Raw genomic sequence first — 21,000 nt, 5'->3', positions numbered from 1 at the left:
CCTTCGGCTCACTTAATATTATATGTCAGTTATATCTAAATAAAGCTAGAAAAAATAAAAGTAAACGTGGGGACTGCTAAAACATATAAGTATATCGTTTGAAAAAATATATGCATATATATGGCAAACCCATGAGGAAAACAAGGAAAACATGAATGTGAAATTCATAGTTGGTTTCCTCAGAGGGGAGCCTGGGACTTCAGAAATATGAACGATGTTTATTACTCAAGCTATGACGTGGGCACCCAAGGGTTGAAGAGTATTCCGGGCTTAAGGGGTATGCATTTATTGGAAACAATCTTTGTGTCTATAATACATTGCAGGAAAAGTTACCAAAAAAGTTTAGAGTATTCTAATAGAAATATGGACAATGGCTGGATGTATTGGTCAGAAGGCCATTCCCATCCATCAGATGGGCTGTGTTCCCGGGCGGGTCATCAGTGGAAAATTGGTCTTGCTGGTTTTCATTATCCGGCTGAATCGACCTCCACCCAAGGCCCCTGAGGCCTGTTCACCCAGAGGACAGCACTGAGCATGCTCAGAAGCACGGGCACCTCCAGGAAGACCAGGAGCAGGAAGTAGATGTTGCTGAGCAGGGACCTGTGGGGGACACGGTGACAGGCAGTGACCACATCTTCAGGGAGACACCCTGGTACCCCCCGTTTCCTTCTGTCCCTGCACCCATGTCCTGAGGCCACAATAGTCCACACAGACATCAGTCCCAGGTGGGTCCGTGGGCGGGGCAGCCCCACCCAACAGACCCCTCCTGTGACCTTCAGGCTAACAATTGCCCTTGAGACAGGATGTGGACATGGAAAGGGTCCCGCCATTGGAGTGTCCTGAGGGAGATGCTGGGGAGCAGGCAGGACCTGGGCCGGGAAAAGGGTTCTACCTAAGCCCTCCCCACTGGGGGTTACCCTGTCTGTGGACTAGACATGACTGCCGGGGTTACTTGTCTGATGTCTGCTCTCCCATAGACAGTATTTCCCATGAATGTTTGCTTCAGTCCCAGGGAGCTTCTGGCGCCTCTGTGGGGCCTCCAAACCTTAGCCTTGACATTCAGGGGTTAATGGTGGAGGGAATGGATGACCACAGTTACCTCTCCTCTCCCTTAGAAGCCTGGTCTCCAGTGAGGGCCTGGGCGGGGGATGACAGAGGGGGAAGCAGGGGATAGAGTGTGCAGGGGCCCCCAGAGTACCTGCCCTGGGCTGGGTCCTGAGCCCCCCTTTGCAGAACACTTGTAGGTACTCTTCCCTGTCCCCAGAGCCGGACCTCTGCAGATACCCGAGTGTGGGCTCCCCAAATCCTACAGGTCTCCAGGGAAACGTCCTCTCACAGGCCAGGCCTCCAGACCATTGTGTATTAAGCAGCAATACCATTGCCCTGTCGCTCTCCCACACAGGCTCTCCCCGACCCGTCTGTCCTATTGCCCCCAAGCATTCATCACGAACTGGCATTACGTCTACTGATGAACGGGTTGACTCCTTCACTGGGTCAAAGTGTCAGCAGGATGGTGTCTTGGTGGCCCAGAGCCGTATCCCTAGACAGTACCTGGACCTTGGTAGGACTTGCACCATCAGGGGTGGCATTGGTAAAAAAGTGAGGGACCTAGGCTGAGACAGTCACACCCTCGTGCCTCAGCCCTCCGTGTTGCCGAGCAATCACCCAGGTGTCAAAGGTCTCCCCTGATAGCCCCTTACCCAGGATGTTGGCTGGGATTGGGGGTCTCCTGCAGGGTCACGGTGCTCCACGTGGGGGCCGGCAGGGTCGTGTGAAGACCTGGGATGCTGGTAGGCCTCAGAGAGCTGGGGGCTGCCGTGCGGGCTGAGGGAGAAGCACATGTCAGGCCTGCTGTCCTCCCTCGGGCTCTCCCACCCTCCGTCAGCTCTGTGGCTCTGACTCACATAGTCCTGGTCACTTGGGCCATCACGACAGATGTCCTGGCTCCACATCCCCCCTCAGCCACACCGCGGCCTGCCTGGAACTCTGGCCCTCCCCTTGGGCCCTCTCCACGTGCACCCTGGCCAGGGGGGGCGCTTTCAGAGGGAGAGTCGTCTTGCTCCCCAGGGCATGTGAGAGTGTGTGCAAAGGGCCCAGGGCTCCGGGCTCAGCCACCCCACACCTTGTTTCCCCTGAAAGAGGTTGGGGTGAGGTTTACTCTGTAGAGAGGGAGCCAGAGCTGGGGGTGGGTGCAGGGCCCTTAGCAGGGCTGATGTCTGCAGTGAGGGTCATGAAACAGGGCACTCGGCAGAGTCTACACTGAATGATGGGACCCTGGACCTCAAAGCACTCGGTCCCCGAACAGTCAGCCAGACCTATGGCCCTGGGTGGCCACAGGACAGAAAGACAGACAGAAAGATCTAGAGAGACAGACACACACCCGGGGGACCCCACAGATAGTGGACTGTCCTGAAGCCAGCTGGACAGAGGTCTTTCCCTCACACAGCCGGTGGTGTCCCAGGATGCTCGGCTCCTCACTGTTACCTAGGATCCCACAAAGAGCCTGGCAGGGAAATGTCCGGGTGAGAGAATCGAAGACCCATAAGAACAACCTCAGAGGAACCAGGGACAACATCAGGATAAGAACCCAAGATACAAATCTACCCACTTAGATGGATGACCTCCCTGTGGTTGTTAGGAAACAAAAACAGGGTTCTAGTAAAGAATTCTTAGCAGCACAAGGAAGTAAATTTGGAACCATAAGAGCTGAGAACTCATTTTTCTCATTGTTCTTCTCCTTTGTCTGAGGGGAGCTTTCAGGGGTTTCTCTGGGTCTCCTCCTGTGGGAACAAGGTGCCAGACAAGGTTGGGGTGTGTCAAGCTGGAGGGGCAGGGTGGTCCCCGAATGCTCACAGAAGCCCCACATCAGGGTCTGGAGCTCCTTCTTGGGCCCCTGTCGAGTCTGCTGCAGACCCCCAGGAACACAGCTGTGACACTGGCACCTCAGGAACCATCCATGACACAGTGATGTCCTGTTAGAGCCCCGGGGTCATGGCGGCCAGTCAGGGGGAGGAGCGAATGCCCTAGGGGTCCCGTTCTCCATTGGGAGGATGAGAGAGGTCCGGGAAGAGACTCGGTTCCCCTTCAGCGTGGACAGGACCCTTGTTAGGACAGGAAGGCAGCCGACCCCAGACGCAGGGCCAGTCCCACTGCCCACCCTGGGAGAGCTTTAGTTGTGAGAGTGTGTCAGGACGGGGCACGGAGAGGCTCCCAGGACAGCCCGAGGGTGCACGGGCTTGTGTGAGTGTGCAGACCACACCACCCCGCACACACAAATGCACACACACCTAGACACACACACGGACAGATACCAGACACAATACATGCACACACACACACAGACACACACACACACACACACACACACACACACACACACACACACACACATACAGGCACATCTTCACCCACCCCATCCTCATCCCACTCTTCTCTCCTAGGCCCCAGCACTTTCCTGACAGGGTCGGGTGATCAGCCCAGTCTTAGGCAGGCCTAGCGCTGGCGCTGGGGGAGGGGTGTGCACAGCTCACCTGGGCTCACAGACACCACAACGCGGAAGGTGAGATCGATCATATATCCCGGGAGCCCTGATGTATCCATCCCACACCGGTACGTTCCTGCATCATCCTCTGTGAGGTTCTCCAAGGTCACTGTGAAGGTGAGGTCTGCACGATGGTCCCTGATGGACACACGACCGGTCCTCACTTCTCTGTCTGCCTCTTTGGTCACCACAATATCCCTCAAACATGGGGTTTTGCACCAGTATTTGGCAGTCTCTCTGAATTTCTCCTTGTACCGACACTGCACACTCAGGGATCCCCCCACAGTGCCCATTGTGGAGTTGGGGCCACTCAGAGACGAACAGCCTGGAAAACACAGCCAAGTGTGGATCCTCATCAGATGGGCCTGGGTCTAGGGGACCCGGAGTCAAGCGACTCTTGAGTCCCTCAAGGGCCCTTGGGGTCTGGAGGAGAACTTGGCAGGAGACAGGCTTTTCCTGAGACCAGAGGGAGGAGATGTAGTTCCCTCCTCACAGAGTGGCACAAGGAGAGGGTGTCCATGGTGTGTGTGTGTGTGTGTGTGTGTAATGTGCTGAGACCTCGTTTCTGACTGTGACACTGCAGTACAGGTGTGTAGGACCTCCTCCCCCCATCGTCCGGGCAGCTCTGTCCACTATAGTGGACACGACTCACCTGCTTTATACACTGAATCCTCCTGGTCACTGCTGAGGCAGTGCTGGCCGACCCTAGAATCTTCTCTCCTCTCCCTCCTCCCTCCCACGTCCTCCCTCCATCCCCTGGGCCGCCCCACACCCCGTCCCCTGTCTCCCTCCCTCCCACTCAGGGCAGACTTCCCAGCCCAGGCTCAGCCCCGCTCACCTGGGACCTGCAGAAGGAGCAGAGCTACGGGAAGCCACGGCCTCCCGTTCCCCGGGGTCATGTCTACAGCACAGACGTCACCCCCCTGCAAAGCCAGGCTCCTGAGGGGGGCAATTTCAAGCCTCCTCACAGAGGGTCCGGTCTCCACGGCCCACTTCTGCTTTCCGAGGCCTCTTTGCTTCCTCGTCTCACGATCTGTGTTTGGTCTCACGATCTTCTGTGTTTGGTCTCACGATCTTCTTCCACGGTGACTCAAGCCGGTCGGGGTGCAGGAAGCTGGGAAGAGAAGCAGCCCGGTCCGAGGCAGAGCCCTCGTCCTGGTGACCCGGATCCTCTCAATCCCAATGTCAGGACAGCTCCTGGTCCAAGATTGCATTCAGATTGCTGTCCCTTCCACAGTCCACAGCTGCTCCTCTCACTGTCCACACTCATCCCACAGAGTGTGGCCACACTTGAACATTTCCTGCTCTGAGGGACTTCCTCACCCGCATGACATGTCACTTCCTTGTGGTCAGGATGGACCATGTCTGGGGTGGAGCCCCCAGTAGCCCATCCTCTCAGGCATCAGAGGTGACCAAGGGGTGTTAGGACCCCCCAGCCTGCAGCTCCAGGCACCCACAGTCCCCATGGGACCCTGCTCTTCTCTGGCCCCACAACTTGGCACTGTGACCTCATGTGTTCAAAGGTCCCATTTGGGTTCTGCGTTCCCAACCAGGGACAAATCCCCGAGGCTTCCCTCCTGTGTGTTTCCCTGTTGTCCAGATATGGACGTGAAGCAGGCATCACCCACCCCTTGAGCTCCTCACATTTGACTCTTTCTTCTCTGGAAAGTCCACTCTACTGTGACTCGCAGGGCAGAGTACTGACAACGGACAAGAGTGTCCAGAGATTGAAGGAGCTTAGGGGACGCTGGGGACATGTGAAGCTGAGACTGGGCTTCTCTCCATGCAGGGGCAGGAGGGGCGGTTGTGTAACAAGAGGGTGGTCTGACAAAGCACTGGCTGCCAGTGTCCCTTTTGGGTTCACAGGGGTGACCGGGGCCTCTTCAAGGTGCAGATGGGGGACGGTCCTTGCCAGGAAGTGGGGAGGTGGGTCTGTGCTGTCTCAGAGTGGCTTGTTCTCATGACATGATGGGATTGGGGTGAATTTATGCTGGAAATGGTTGGGAGGCAGGTCAGGGTGCAGGGTCCGACGTCCTGCCTGGGTTAGGCCAGCTCCTCATGTCATGCACACCCAGGTCTCTCAAGTCCCCTAAACACTCTGTCCCCAGATCCGCCCCTCCTCCACACTATCTTATCCAGGTGAAAGGCAACAATATTCCGAGAGTTACTGCAACCAGACCCTGTCACTCAGGATTCCTCTCTCTGCCACTCCCCACTAATACTTCTTCTAGCACTCTCCGTCTGCCCATATCCTCTCTTCCTCCTGAAGTACACCCATTGTCCCACACCCTTCAGAAAACCCACTCTCCTTGCTTGGCTTACGTGGCCTGAGTGGACGCAGATACTGCTGGGTTCTGCGGTTCCATTTTACTCCCCCACCCCAATGTCCCCGTGCTCCAGCCACAGTGCCCGTCCCTGCCCAAGGCCTTCGCATCTGCTTGTCCCTCTCCCTGGATGCTTTGCCCACCTCATCTCTCTGCCATGGTCCTTCTTCTTCTTTAGATTTCACCTTGGATGTCACTCCCGCAGAAAGGCCTCCCAGATCACTCTTCCTGTGGGGCAGCCAGTTGTCTCCATCACCAACCCCTGTTTGCTTCCTCCGTAGTTCATCAAACCTTGTATGTTATATGTTGGTGGTTTCTATCCATCTCCCCCACTAGGCTAGACCTCATATCATAGCAGCGTTCTCGGTCTGTTTCATTCATCACAGATGACCCAGCGCCCAACAGCACCATGTGACAAATGACAGATGGTAAATGTTTCCTTGTGAGCAAATGAGCGACTGACTGAATGAATAAGGACTCAATTGGCTGCAGACATAGGCCCTAGGAAAGGGTGGTCCAACAGACTCGATGTCGATGGCGGCATAACAGATTCCCCCAAAACTTCGTGTCTGGAAACAATAAGTATTTATTCTCTCACACGTCCCTAGAGTCACGAATCGGAGAGTGGCTCCTGTGGGTGGTTGTGGCTCAGGGTGTCCTTGCACGAGGTTGTGGTCAGGATGTTGACCAGGCTGTACTCATCGGACGGCTGCCCTGGCCTGGAGGAGCTGCTTCCAAGATGGAGCCCTCACATGGACCTTAGCTCCTCGCCCAATACAACTACGTTAGTGTCTTCATGATAAGGCGCCCAGCTTCCTCCGAGTGTGTGTCCCAGAAAGAGCAAGACACAATACATTTATGAGTTATCCTTGCAAGTTGTATACCGCTGCTTCCGCCATACCTGTGGGCCACAGACCCACCTGATGCAATGCACAGGACCCCTGTCGAAGGACGAGGAGATGTGATCTGAGTGGAGGCCAGGAAGGATATCCCTTCCTAAAACGTCAGTAAGCTGTGGATTTCGGATTTGTGCGATGTCCTGCTCTTGTGCGACTCTCCAATCAAAGAATGTAAAACCCAGGGGCGCCTGGGTGGCGCAGTCGTTAAGCGTCTCCCTTCGGCTCAGGGCGCGATCCCGGCGTTACGGGATCCAGCCCCACATCAGGCTCCTCCGCTATGAGCCTGCATCTTCCTCTCCCACTCCCCCTGCTGTGTTCCCTCTCTAGCTAGCTGTCTCTCTCTGTCAAATAAATAAATAAAATCTTAAAAAAAAAAAAAAAGGAATGTAAAAACCAAAAACCAAAACATGAAAGCATCCCTCTGAAACTTTGCTTGATTTTGGGGGGAGGTTTACTTTCATGTCTTTACATAATCTCCCCCCATCCCCTAGCTTCCTGCCAACAGCTCAGTCAGCAAACCGACCAGAAGCATATTGGAAGCGATGATGGCAGGATTCGAACCCAGATTCCTCTGGCACAACTGCTCAAGGGCCTTTCCCTCAGACCATGACTCTGGCAGGGAGACAGTGGCCAAGAGCCAGCAAAAGCGCAAAGCACCATCCTCAGACCCAGGAAGAAGAATGACAGGGTTTGTTCGGCAGCTGGTGGCCATTGCAACCCAAACTGAGAAACTTGACAGAGACTCACTGTTCCCTCAGGCTTCTCAGCCCACCACCATCTCCCCCTTCTCTCTCTCCCTTCCCCTCTTCTGAAAACACTTCAGTTTCTGCAGCTCCTGGTTGAGCTGGGACGTTGGGAGACCCAGCAGGTGGGCAGAGCGATAACAACAGAAACTTGACGTCAGGTTAGAGTCCGCGGGGTGACGGAGAATGTCATGGGTTACCTGGCCACGGGCTGCTCAGATGGAAGACTATGTGTGGGTGTGTCTGGGAGGATGTTTCTGGATGAGATGAGCATTGGAATCCATGGACTCAGTGAGGTCGGTTGCTCTCCCTGGGGTGGGTGGGCCTCAGCCAATCTGTTGAGGCTCTGAGTAGAAGGGGATGAGGAGCAGAGGCCCTTGGGCCGTGTGCACCAGGGCTCGAGAGATGCTGAGAGCTTGTGGCTGAAGGGACAGTGTGGGCACTCCGGGGACAAAAAAAAAAAAAGAAAAAAATATATATATAGTGTATTTGAAATGTGTAAAGCTCATGAATCAAGTTTTCAATATGGAAATGATCATAAGGCTTAATTAATTAGGTTATAAAAATGATGCCTGAATTAAAATGTCAATTTATTTGTGGTTTGGTAGGAAGAAAACACACGTAGAAATAGTAGGATAAACATGTATGTCAGTGCAGCCCTGATTGTACAGATAATTCAGTTAGGAGATAATGTTAGAGACGACTTTTGAGGCTGTTCATGGGATGCCAGGCCAGAAGCAAAAGGCAGCCCTCTCTCCCTGCGCTGCAGGATAGACCCTCCCACCCCAACCTCCTGCCCGTTCCTGCCCATCTCTCTTGGTCCTGGCACCTCTGTCTCCTTGCTTCTCATTCCCTCCGCCTCCTTTCCTCAGACCTTGCTGGCACTGGTCATAGTGAGTCTTGAGAGAGCTGCTTCCCTCACTCCTGGGCAATTAGAGGAAGCATTGCATTGTCCTTTGTCACCACACCAAGATCCAAGCCAGCTGCCCACGCTCAGTAGGGGGCACCGGCTCTCTCTCCCTCTTCCAGGGGGGAAAGAATCCAGAAGAGCTGTGTGGGTGCTGCTTCAATAAAGCTGAAGCCCTGGGCTGGAGTCACACGTGCCCTGTCTTTCTGCCTGGTTCTAGCCCCTTCCCGGGCACAGGTGGTAGGGCCCCGACTAATCCAATCTGAGCTACCCTCGGGAATCCAGACCCCTGGTTGCTCCTTGAGCTCTGCACCTGTGAATGTTGGGTCCCCTTCTAGTTGGCCCCAAGGGAGACACAGGGATTCCTAAGCCACCAGCTCAGGCTGATGAACAGGATGGGGCTTGGGGAGTGAGGCAGGCTGTGGAACTCAGCCTGGGGAGGAAAGGTCATCAGGGTGCAGTGGGTCTAGTTCTAACCCCGGGGGTGGCCAGGATCAGAGCAATGAATCAGCCAGGAGGGACTCAGCAGCTGAGAAGCAATCCCCTTAGAGCAGAATTATTTTCAATCCCTTGAAGAGAGTCTGCCCAGAAGTTCTGCAAGTGGTCACTATCGCCATCTTTTGGTGGCTTGAAGAACTGCAGGAGGTGTCCTCTGGTTGTTACCTTCCTTCTCATCCAGGACTTGGGAACTAGAAATGCCTATTGTACAAAGCATAAGAGACTCTTAATCATAGGAAACAAACTGAGGGTTGCTGGAGGGGAGTGGGGTGGGGGATGGAGTAACTGGGTGATGGACATTAAGGAGGGCACGGGGTGTAATGAGCCCTGGGTGTTACATAAGACTCATGAATCAGTGAACTCTCCCTCTGAAACTAGTAATACATTAGATGTTAATTAATTGAATTAAAGTAAAAAAGTTTTACATCTACATCTTTGGGATAAATGCTCAGTAGTCAAGCAGAGACAGACAATTATCCTATGGTTTCAGTTATTTGTGGAACATAAGGAATAGCAGGGAGGACATTAGAAGAAGGAAGGGAAAATGAAGGGCGGGGGGCAGAACCAGAGGGGGAGACGAACCATGAGAGACTATGGACTCCGGGAAACAAACTGAGGCTTTCAGAGGGGAGGCTGGGAATGGAGCAGCCGGGTGATGGGTATTGAGGACGGCGCGTGTTGTGATGAGCACGGGGCGTGATCCGTAACTAATGAATCATTGATCACTACATCAAAAACTAAGATGCACAATACAGTGGCTAACTGAACATAGTAATAAAAATAATAATAATAATGATAATAATAATAATAATAATGAAGCTCTCCCTGTCCACTGTCACCCCATCCTCTGAACTCTCATCCATTCTTCTTCATGACACTTCTTATAAACCAATATTCTTTATTTCTTTAGTTTCTGAAATCACCTTCAGAATAGAAAGCCCGAGTTTTGTTGACCGCTGTATCCCCAGCACCTAGACACAAGCCCGGTGCTACGCAGGCTCCTGGTGACTGTTTGGTGAGTGGATGGAGAAAGGAAGGAATGTTGAGTTGAGAGGCTGCACTGGGGGTTCTCAGGAGGGCAAGGTCACCAAAGAGCAGGCCCTCCCTCGCCTTGGGCTCCCCTGGCCAACCAGGCTGTGCTTGGCGCTGTCTGCCGGGACGTTAGGAGTCCTGGGGAATGTTTTCCCTCTTCTCCCAGCCAAGCCCTATGCACGTCTATGGTATACGCACACGTGTGTGTGAGATATTTTATTGCGTTTTTTCAAGCTTTTTTTTTTTTATTTACCAGTTTTTGGCAACAAGGTCAGAAGAGATAGAAGGTTGGGGTCCGAAGTTCTTCCTTCTCTAGTCTGAGTGCCGGTGTCTCTGGACAGGGTATGGACGGGCAAGGAGGGCTGCAGGTTGTCTTCAGCAGGCCGACTCTGTGTCCCACAAACTGCCCACTGAGGCCTGTTGACCCAGAGGACGGCACTGAGCATCATCAGAAACAGGGGCACCTTGAGGAGAATGAGGAGCAGGAAGTGGACGCTGCCGCGCGGGGACCTGTGGGAGGGACGCAGTGATGGGCAGGAGTTTCCTCCGGGACAGGAGGCCCCGGTTCTGTCTTTCCTGCATCTGCCTTTGTGCCCAGGTCCTGTGGCCTCAAAAGTCAGTATCAGCATCAAAGCTCGTTGGTACCAGGCCAAACAGCCCCTTGCTCAGGACCCCAGATCTTGTCCTTCAGCTCAAGTCTTGACCTTGAGCATAAGGACGCAGCAGACACCTGAGGTTGTGGTGGTGAGGAATGGAGAGAAAGGGAGATGTGAGGACCCAGGAGGTTCTGGCTCCCAGAAACCCTCTGAGACTTCACAAAGCAGAGGGAACCCAGGGAAGGGGCTGCACAGAGCTTCTGTGACCACCATCTCCCCCTAGCCAGACCCAGGCCTGGCAGAGTGTGGCATATCCCCATTCAACACCATCCCAATCTGCTCTGCAGGGGGACATATCATAATCCAGGACCAGAGAAGCATCGCCTTCCCCATTAAGCACTTCAGCGTCCCTCATCTCACTGGAAACAGAAATGTTTGAATGTTGGCACAGGAGATAGGCCTCAGGTCCCACCCCCAGCCGTGCAGCCCCCCTTCCTTGTCCACCCTGCCAGAAGACTGCAGAGATCAAGTCAGGGAAGTCAGAAAACAGGGACACACAACTTTGTGAGGACAGGAGGGCAGCACAAGCCCCTGGTCCTGATAGAGACACATGTCCCAGGGCCCTCCATATCCACACCAGCCTCAGAATTCCAGAGGCCCGCAGCTCTTATCAGGACCTGGGCTAGCGGCAGGATGTCACACTCACACCCTCCCTCATTCTCATGGGCTTGCACACATAGTCTCTCACACACGCATGCACAGGCATGCTCTTTCACACTCGTGCACACTCCCATGCACCCACATTTCCCACGCACTCACACCCACCCAGCCCACTTGGCCCTGAGTCTCTGAGGCCCAAACACCTGGCCTGGTTCTTTTCTCCTGAGTTGAGATTTCCTCCAGTGCTCTGCAGGGATGAACTCAGATCCCGTCTTCCATGGCAGTGGAGAAAAGCAGGGTCTTACCTGGGGGACACAAACACTTGAACCTGGAAAAAGAGGTCAGGCAGGAATCCGTGGAGTCCTTCTTCGTGCATTATTGTTGCGATCCCACACCTGTACTTTCCTGCATCAGCTGCAGTGAGGTTCTCCAAGGTCACAGTGAAAGCGAGGTCTCCAGAATGGTCCACGATGGACACGCGGCCACTCCTCATCTCTTCCTCAGACCGTCCGGTGGCCACAAGCTGGTTCCAAAGTGGCAGGCATGGTTGCCGGCACCAGTATTTGGTAAAAGTCTTGTATTTCTCCTCGTACCGACACTGCACGCCCAGGGATCCCCCCACGGTGCCCATCACAGTGCTGGGGCCACTCAGAGACAAAGAGCCTGAAAGACACCATCAATGTTTTCTTCACCTGAAGAGCCTGGGCTGGAGGGGCCTTGAGGGGTCAGGTCCCCTGGAAGCCCAGATGTCACCCTGAGGCTGGAGGGGGGAGGGGTAGGAACCAGGGAGGTATGGGCTGTTGGCAGACACAAGGGGGGAGACCCAAGGAGATGCTTGGTGTGGGATTCTGAGACTCTAGAGGCCATGCCCAGCCTGTGTGTGCTCAGCCAACTTAGAATGTGGGGGGAGCGGGAGATTTGGGGTGGCCCCAGACAGGTTCTGGGTTCCCAGATATATCAGTCATGAGAGAAAACAGCTGTTGTGCTCGTCCATCACCAAGAACTGATGACGCCACTGAGTATACTCCAGATAAATGGATGGACGGATGCGTGGATGAACAGGCAGATGGAATAGGAAACAGGAAACAAGAATGGGAACCAAGGAAGTCCAGACGAAGAGCAGTATTGAGAGCTAGAAGAAGCCATCAGCTTCTTTCTGGCAGGTCCCCTTCCCAAATGATCATCTGTAGACCCCAAGCTTATAACCCCTCTTGTTCGGGTGGAACCTCTTGCTCAAGGTCTATGTCACACGGGAGATGGGAGTGGCCAGGGGGTATAAAGAGGCCATCAGGAAGGGGTTCATTTTGGCTATGATTTAAGGATAAACGCACTTGGATTTTCCTCCCAGGACAGAATCCTTTGGCAACACTTGCCATCACCTAACATCTTCAGGGACTCCCTGCTCCACGCTGCTCCTTCCCCCACCCCTCGGCAGCCACCCACCAACCTTGGCATGCCCTGGGCCTCATCTCTAGCTCTTGCGCCACCTCCAAGGCTTTGACATTGTCCTCCCTCCTCCAGTCGCCCTGGAGGCCCCAGTTTTAAATAATCAGGACGCAGCCTCCTAAACTCTGTGCTTCCTGCCTGAAGAGCCATGCCAGCCCCAGACACCTGAACGGTCCTCATCACTCCAAGGCATGGCTATTGTCTGACCTGCTCTTAGCAAGGAAGGGTGGTAACCCAGGGCAAAGGGATACCTAATGCCAAACTTCTGAAAAAGAATTGTGCATGTCCTCTACCTACCTGTCATCCTTCTGTCTGTCCGTCTATCCATCTGTCCACCCATCCATCCATTCTTCCCTCCCTCCATCCACCTATCCAGGCAATACATTGTCATCCACAGAATATGAGGCTTTCCTGTTTTTTATTCTAAAATTAGAAGAGAAATTAAATTTTTTGCTTCTTCATTCTAAATACCTTGCATTTTCTCACTGCGTTTCCCAGAAAGCAAGCTCAAGTGGCCCACTGACCGATATTCGCCATCACAAGGCTGTCTGTCTAACCACCCACAGTCTGCAAAGCAGTGGCCCTCAACTGGGGGTGACAGTGCCCCCCCCCCCAGGAGACATTCGGCAATGTTTGAAGACATTTCTGGTTGTCACAGCTTGAGGGGTGGTCAGCTGCTACTGGCATCCAGTGGGGAGAGGCCAGGGATGCTGCTAAGCGTCCTACAGGGCACAAGACAGCCCCTCGACACAGAATGATCCAGGCCCATCGTCAGCAGTGGGGAGGTTGAGGATCTGTGCTCAAGGGCGCAAAATGCCCCAGCCTGAGGTCCTCCAGACACAGACTTGGGGCTGGGGGCCATGGGGGCAACAACACTGAATCTTCTCTATACAATTGCTCCCAACTGGGGTTAGGCTATAGGGGCACCTGAGTGGGGGTGGGTGGACCCTTCAGGGCAAGGTTCCCACTCTGCTTCCTCTTTCAGTTGCTTAAGCCCCAGCCTTGAACATGTGGGGCTGCTTCCTCAGGGCTGGATGAGAAAACATTGTCAGGAACGCTCTGTTACACCCAGATCCTGAACCTGATTCAGCACCGTGTCCCCCCACCCCACCCTCTACCCCCACAGCAAGCTTCCTGCCCACCAGGCTCTGGAAAAGAAAGTCCCGACTCCCAGGTGCACGGTAGAAAGTTCAGCAAAACCCCTGGCCCCTCCCCCACTAATTACCAGCAGCGCCCTTCCCCCAGTGGCGAGAGCCAAAATTGTCAACTGGCATTGTTGCCTAATGGCCCCTGGGAGTAAACTCATCCCCTGAAGCACCAGGGTGCTCTCCCCTCTGTCTCAGCGGCCTCTGGGTGCTGCTCGCTCCTCTCCTGACCCGGACCGTGATTGCTCCGGACCCCACAAGCCCCCGATGCTTCCTACAGCTCTGACTTCAAAGATGCTGCCTTTAGTAATCTTAAAAACATCATTACAAAGTAAAAGAGACCTCGGGTTCCATCCTCTGAGTGCAAGGGCAAGTAACTGGCTAGACACATTTATCTCCTTTAGAAGCAGGACGCTGGCTTAGCTTGAGGTCTCTTCTGGCCCTTGTGTGAATGGCCCCCCTGCTGGGCTTGTCATGACTTGCCCTCAGCACCTCTGTGGCTGGACTGTCACGGTCTAGAACCCCGGCCTCTGTGTTTTCCCTTTGCCTGGCGTCGGTCTTCTTACGTCAACCAGCTCCTATGCATTTTCAGACTCAGGTTTACAGACCAATTGAATCACAACTCTCCTTAATTACAGAAAGTCTCCTCCGTATCATTGAGATAAAAAGTAGGAAAAGAGGGGCGCCTGGGTAGCGCAGTCGTTAAGCGTCTGCCTTTGGCTCAGGGCGTGATCCCGGCATTCCGGGATCGAGTCCCACATCGGGCTCCTCGGCTAGGAGCCTGCTTCTTCCTCTCCCACTCTCCCTGCTTGTGTTCCCTCTCTCGCTGGCTGTCTCTCTGTCACATAAATAAATAAAAAATCTTAAAAAAAAAAAAATAGGAAAAGAGATGCTTGCATTGCTGGAGGCAACCTTCAATGAGACTTCTATCCCGAACCTTCGCCGTCCCAATGCCAGAGTGTAAACCAAACTGATCTCATCAGTGTGACCTAGTTCTGAGTCAGTATAATTTTTTTTTCGTCTGGCTGGTCCCATCCCTGAAGGGCAGTGGGGCTGTGTGTGTCTTCTCCTGCCCGAGAAGCCCCGTGTCACTGTGCATGACAGACATGCTTGATACGGGCCAGATTTATCTTTGTAAATGTAACAAATTACTTTTTAGATCCTCAAATTTATAATAAAATTACTTTACCTATCCTGGTCACCAAAACTTGGTGTTTTAAACGTGCTTTATTTTTTAAATTTATTTTTTAATTTAGTCACTTAACTAAAGCATTGTTATTTAAAGTTGGTTAAGGTTTAAAAGTCTAAGATCGGTCAGTCAGCTTTATCATGCAGAGTATCTTTATGTTCTGAATTTTAGTGTCCTATTTTGGGAGTGATATTTTTAAGGGTTTTGGTGCACCTTGATTAATACAGCTAGAAGGGAGGGGAAATGGGAATTAATGTAATACAGATTTTTTCCTGCTTGGGCTCTGAAAGTTGGCTCTGACCTCAGATTACTTTGTATTCTAATTGCTCCATTTGTGTTTGCATAGGACCAGAGCAAACTGGTGAGTTGTCTTGACTTTTCCCCCCACTTGTAATAAAGTTATTTTCCTTCCAGTGTCCAAAACAAAAAAGAGAGAAACTGTGTTGATGGGAACTCTCAGAGTTGGATGTCCACAAGTCTCCAGCCATGTCACCTTTGGGGGAGGCGGGGGGGTTCAGAGTGCAGCCCCCCCCCCGCCCCCGGGCCAGGCCAGACCTGTCAGAGACACAGGGCCCCCCATGGGGGCCTATGTCAGCACCTGGGATACATAAATGCCTATTCACAAGGGGGCTTATGTACTAAGTGACCAACGTATTATTTAAAAAAAAAAAAAAAAAAGGTGATGACCTTGGAAAGAAAGCTGCCTTCGATGAGCTGATCTAGAGTAAATAATTTGCATCTCTCTGTGTCTTGGTCTCTAGTTTTCATAGGATTGCAATAAGAATTGGATTCGATTACAGGGAAAGTCGGGTCGTGCAGTGGTTAGTCCAATTAGTATTAGTTTTCTGCTCTCCTCCCCAGGGCTGATGCAGAAGACAGAATTCCTGATTTCCAGAATGGTGGGAGTGATGATTCAAGTGGCCAATTTCTTTAGCGCTCCATGTGTGCTCTCATCTTACCATTAATAACTCCTCCTCTTCCCCGGGTCGAGGCTTCTCCGTGCTCACCTCTTCCCCTCTTTGCTTGTATCCTCAACTCTTCCCTTCCCCATTGCCAGCCTTGCCCCACACCACTGTCACCCTGACCTGCCCAGCCCCGCTCACCTGGGACACAGAAGAGCAGCAGAGCTGATGGCAACCACATGGTCCCGTCCCTCTGGTGTCTCTCCAGCTGCAGCTGGAGCCTTCTCGCCCAGGGCCCGCTGACCCTGTCTCCTCTTCTGCTTTTCTTGGCATTTCTCTGCTTCCTTCTTCAGCTTCTTGGTTCTTTTCTCACACTGCTCAGAAAATGGGGGAAGCGAGGGGCTCAGGGCATCATGTGGTCAGTAGACGGCTTGCTGAAGTTCGTCGTCAGAAGCACACTTGAATGCACAGTTCTTGTTTCTGTTCCCTCTGAGATGACACCCTTACCATAACTTCACCCGCAGCTGACACACCCTGGTGCCATTCAGCCAGGCGGTCACACTGACTTCCACCTAGATTTTCCAAGCAACCCCCCGACCCTCCCCGGCCCCCCATCTATGAATAGCAAATGCCCTGTGGCTAATGTGGCTGGCATGAGCAGTCCTGCGAAGAAAAGGCATGACCAAGCCTTCTCTGGACAAGACCCTCTATTTGCAGGGCCCAGGGCAAAATGGAAATGCCTTTGTCCCAGAACCCAATAATTTCAAGATAGTGACAAAGGAGCATTAAATCAAGCCCTTCTGAGTGGGGGCCCGGCATGCCTACGAAGGGGCACCCCCATGCGCCGGCCCTGTCTCTGGCTCTTGCTGGAGCAGAGTGTGAGGCTGGGTCCCCTCTCGGTGTGGGCTCTGCCTTTTTCAACCCCCAGCCCTCAGTCTGGCCTCACCAGCCCCCAGATGCCTTGAATGGGTTCCTGTCTTGGTCACGTGCTCTTGACCAGGGCCCAGCACTTTGGCACCAAGCCACCCTCAATCCTCACCTTTAACCTATGTGGTTAAATGGGCCCAAGATTCTCGTGGCTACTGAAGTTTCAGTAACTCAGGTGCACTTGGCCAGAAATGTGCCAAATGACACAAAACAGCCTGAGAGGACTTATAAAGTCAGGTACAAATTTGAGATATCTTATCCAAGAACTCAGATTCACGTAAATAGAAAAGCCTAAAATTCTGGGATCCCATCGTCAAGCGTTCTTAGCTGGATGTTTCAGTAAATAACTTGCCTGCTTGTTTTTTGCTCTACTGGGAGACCTCGTATATTCTGATGTTTTGTGTGTGTGTGCATGAGTGTGTGTGTGCGTGTGCGTGTGTGTGCGTGTACCTTCCCCTCTTATGGCGGAAGGTCATTTCCTGCACAACGTGCTCAACGATGACACAGAAACTGGCAGAGCTAGGAAGGAGGAAGTTTGCTAGAAGCAGAAGGATTTTCCATTTCATTAGCTTCCATTTACTTGGGCTCCATCGCTCCCTTGTTAACCCTTAGGGGTTGGGTACGGGAAGAGCTACAAAGATTCATATTCATTTTTGTACCGTCTTCTCACTAGTCCTTGTGACATTTCGCCTGAGGATTAGGATTTTCTTTTCAACATGACCTTAAAGGAAAATCATTCCCCCTCAAATATGATCTGTGACGTGCCCCAGAAAGTTCCACCTTGCTGTTTATTAGCTGCGTGACCCTAGGCGAGTTACATGATTGCTCTCAGGCTAGGATTCAAACTCACCCCCTCCTTCCCAGCTCGCCCCAGCTGCGTACAGTTGGGGGCAGGTGAGTGTGTGTGTGGCATGGGTGTGTGTCCCTCTTTGAGCCCAGAGATGGTTCCATCGGCAATTGGCCTAGGCGGCTCAGGAAGGCTTCTTAGGGATAGATCTGTCCTTCCTGTGACGGCCATCTGCCAGTGAGAGGCCACTCTGAGCCCACTGCCCATCTTACACCACCAGCCCTGTAAGGACAGAGCCCCCAAGAGCTGCTCACAGCCCTGGGAACAAGGAAAGGGTCACCTGCTCCTTAGTCTCCCTGGAGGAGCCCCGTTGGGGCGAGGCAGGTGCAGGAAGCACCGTTAAACACTCTTCCCTTGGAAGGTAGTCTCTGAGTCTGCGAAGGGGACAATTCATAGCCACAGACTTTCCCAGAAAGGCCCTCTCTCCACCTTCATTCCAGGTAAACAGAGGGCTGTTGTGCCCAGGGCTGTATCGGTCAGCTTTTTCTAAGTGATGCTGCTCTCTCACTCATGTTACATGTCTGCAGTGGGCCACCTTCACTTGGGGACCCAGCCTGAAGGAGCAGCCTCTGTCTGCAACAGGAAGAGGGAAACCACACAGTGGCTCCCAGAGCTTCAGTTTAGAGGGGTTCATGTCTCTTAGGCACCTCCTTCATTGGCCAGCCCTGACGTCAATGGGATGGAGTAGCATAATGCCCTCATAGGGACAAGTGGCAGGAATTGCAAACCTGCGACTGGAGGTTTCTATTAGCTTAGGTGGAAGTTCACTCCAGGGCATTCAGGCTTCATGGCTTCCTGTGGGTCTCAGGTCAAGGCAGGAAGAGGTCGTGGGGTCTGCTTAGCCAACCGAGGTTCATTTCTTTAGCCACAGACAAGACGCTTGGCCATAGGCAGAGGACGTGGCAATTGGACTGGAACCAATTTTATTTATTTTTAATTTTTTTTGTGTTAACAATCTCTTAGATTGTTATCTTCCAAGATATTAATAGAGAGCTAATAAACATAATATTATATAATAGAAGTCATGACAAAGTATATTAAACCCAAAATGGCAACTAAATTCTAATTATAACTTTTAAATTTCTCTTAGAATTACCTTTTCTATTTTTTAATTTTTGTTATTTAAATTCGATTAATTAACATATAGTGTATTATTAGTTTCAGAGGGAGAGTTCACTGATTCATCAGTCTTATGTAACACCCAGTGCTCATTACATCACATTTCCTTCTTAATGTCCATCACCCAGTTACCCCATCCCCCCCACTCCCCTCCAGCAACCCTCAGTTTGTTTCCTATGATTAAGAGTCTCTTATGGTTTGTCTCCCTCTCTGATTTTATCTTGTTTTATTTTTCCCCCTCTTCCTCTATGATCCCCTATTTTGTTTCTTAAATCCCACATAAGAGTGAGATCATGTGATAATTGTCGTTCTCTGACTGACTTATTTCACTTAGCACAATACCTTCTAGTTCCATCCATGTGGTTACAAATAGCAAGATTTCATATGTTTTGATGGCTGAGTAATATTCCATTGTGTATATAGACCACTTCTTCTTTATCCATTCATCTGTCGATGGACATCTGGGCTCTTTCCATAGTTTGGCTATTGTGGACATTGCTGCTATAAATGTTGGGGTGCAGGTGCCCCTTTGGATCACTACATTTGTATCTTTGGGGTAGAGACCTAGTAGTGCCATTGCTGGGTCATAGGGTAGCTCTAGTTTCAACTTTTTGGGGAACCTCCATACTGTTTTCCAGAGTGGCTGCACCAGCTTGTATTCCCACCAACAGTGTAAGAAGGTTCCCCTTTCCAGGAACTAACTTTAAACAGGATGCACAGTGGGCCCTAGAGCGAGATGAGCCCTGGTGATGGCACAAAGGAGGGACTTGCCAGGGAAAATCAACAGTCACTTTGACAGTAGGAGAGGACTCGCTTTAATCTCACACATTCACTTCCTGCATTACCCTCAGGGAGGTTCTCCACGGTACCTGTGAAGGTCGGGTCCCAAAGATGGTCAAAGATGGACACGTGGCCTGTGATTGCCACCGCCTCTTTCCCCAAAGTCTTCACAGTCTTCCTTGGCTGATGACATGGTTCTCCACATCAGTATTGGTTAAAGTGTCTTGAATTCCTTCTCATGCCAATAGGTCATGCTCAGAGATCCCCCTGCAGTGGTGACCATCACGGTGCGAGGGCCACTCAGAGGCCAGCAGTCTGGAAAAGGCAAAAGCGTGAGTCCCAGCTCCCCACCGAGGTGGGCCAGCTGGCAGCAGTGACAGCTGGGGTGCAGGTCCCTTCAAAGCTCCGTAAGAGCTATTGTCCTGTGGCTGGAGGAGACGGTGGCCAGGAAGACGGGTCACTCAGAGGCTGGGGTCAGGAGCCAGGAATCGGGAGCAGACCTGGAGGCCCGTGAGGACCAAAGAGAGGCCAGAGAGAAATGCAGAGTGATGTATGGGCCATGGAGGGTTTTGAGCATGGAAGAGACAGGAACCTGCTCGTGTTTTCCTATCACTGTTGTCCCTCCCATTGAGTGGGGAGTAGACCGTCTAGGTGAGGACGGGCCATAGCAACAACTGGGATGCCAGTTAGTCTGTGAATGACCAGCCGTCCGTGGTGACCCACACTCAGGAGCAGTGGGCAAGTGGAGCCTGGTTAGAATCTGGACATTGATATTTTGAAGAAAGAGTAACGGGATATCTTAACAGATTAGATATGGCAAGAGAGGAATCAGGAGCCACTCCTAAGTTCAGGGCTGAGCAGCTGGGGGTATGAGATTGCAGTGAACAGAAATGTGGAAGGCTGTGTTTGGAGGAAGATCAGAGTCTGGTTTAGACTATAAGATGTCTATACTCACCTGCCATGGCCTGAATGTCTGTGTAGTCCCACCACCCCCCCAGCAAAATTCATATGGCAAAGCCCTAATCAGGGAAGATGCCAAGGACCCACCAGTTGAGAAGTTTTTCCAAGAGTCTAGAGTAATGGTGGAGGAGATTTAGGGGGGCCCTCAACTGGATTTCAACAGATCCAAGAGTGCTAGGATGAAAAGCTTAGCCCAGCATGGTGTCTGTGCCGTATTTGTTATGTTGGACATTTGCGTGCTGGTCTTGGAAGAGGAACCAACCTAAAGCGGGCAGACCAACACATAACTGTTCATTAGACAGAACCAACCTTGCACATCCTGGGTGGGCAGAAACAGCGCCAGACTTGGGATCGAAGACCATGTTTCCAATTCTGGCTCACATGCCCGGGGCTCTGCGGCACTGGACAAGCGGCTTCTGTCTGGCCTGCTTCCTTGTGTGTGAAGGGAAGTGCTTAAATGACCTGTATGGTGTCTTGTGCCTCAT

The 21,000-nt window shown here is 52.3% G+C and overlaps 2 protein-coding genes across 4 annotated transcripts; both read right to left on the bottom strand.

Moving 5' to 3' along the window:
* Positions 1-262: 262 nt before the first annotated feature.
* LOC123803216 (CMRF35-like molecule 6) lies at positions 263-4,850 on the bottom strand. Of its 3 annotated transcripts, XM_045814517.2 has the most exons (5): positions 4,380-4,850; positions 3,531-3,866; positions 1,701-1,824; positions 1,100-1,137; positions 263-600 (listed from the first exon to the last, which is right to left on the bottom strand). In XM_045814517.2, the coding sequence occupies exons 1-5, from the start codon at positions 4,438-4,440 to the stop codon at positions 539-541; spliced, it is 621 nt and encodes a 206-aa protein (XP_045670473.1). In that variant the 5' UTR covers positions 4,441-4,850; the 3' UTR covers positions 263-538. The 3 variants fall into 3 exon arrangements, with proteins under 3 accessions (XP_045670473.1, XP_045670472.1, XP_087710265.1); XM_045814516.2 differs by lacking the exon at positions 1,100-1,137; XM_087854139.1 differs by lacking the exon at positions 1,100-1,137 and having other exon boundaries at positions 3,531-3,650.
* A 3,474-nt stretch (positions 4,851-8,324) lies between these two features.
* On the bottom strand, positions 8,325-16,442 carry LOC123803012 (protein CD300H). The gene is made up of 4 exons (XM_045814125.2): positions 16,084-16,442; positions 11,506-11,863; positions 10,198-10,454; positions 8,325-9,113 (listed from the first exon to the last, which is right to left on the bottom strand). The coding sequence occupies exons 1-4, from the start codon at positions 16,121-16,123 to the stop codon at positions 9,022-9,024; spliced, it is 747 nt and encodes a 248-aa protein (XP_045670081.2). The 5' UTR covers positions 16,124-16,442; the 3' UTR covers positions 8,325-9,021.
* Between the last annotated feature and the right edge of the window lie 4,558 nt (positions 16,443-21,000).

Source organism: Ursus americanus, chromosome 23, assembly GCF_024610735.1.
Source record: "Ursus americanus isolate L20-20 chromosome 23, mUrsAme1.1.p, whole genome shotgun sequence".
Lineage (NCBI taxonomy): Eukaryota > Metazoa > Chordata > Mammalia > Carnivora > Ursidae > Ursus > Ursus americanus.
The sequence above is the reverse complement of the archived record's forward strand: the minus strand, read 5'-3'. Positions and strand labels throughout refer to the sequence as shown.

Coding starts and splice junctions, on each gene's coding strand:
- LOC123803216 (XM_045814516.2), bottom strand. CDS start 4,440: ATGACCCCGGGGAACGGGAGGCCGTGGCTTCCCGTAGCTCTGCTCCTT. Junction 3,867..4,379: donor GCTCCTTCTGCAGGTCCCAG/GTGAGCGGGGCT, acceptor TGTGTTTTCCAG/GCTGTTCGTCTCTGAGTGGC. Junction 1,825..3,530: donor TGTGGTGTCTGTGAGCCCAG/GTGAGCTGTGCA, acceptor CTTCTCCCTCAG/CCCGCACGGCAGCCCCCAGC.
- LOC123803012 (XM_045814125.2), bottom strand. CDS start 16,123: ATGTGGTTGCCATCAGCTCTGCTGCTCTTCTGTGTCCCAG. Junction 10,455..11,505: donor CAAGTGTTTGTGTCCCCCAG/GTAAGACCCTGC, acceptor TCCCTCCCACAG/GTCCCCGCGCGGCAGCGTCC. Junction 9,114..10,197: donor GACCTTGTTGCCAAAAACTG/GTAAATAAAAAA, acceptor TTTGTACAATAG/GCATTTCTAGTTCCCAAGTC.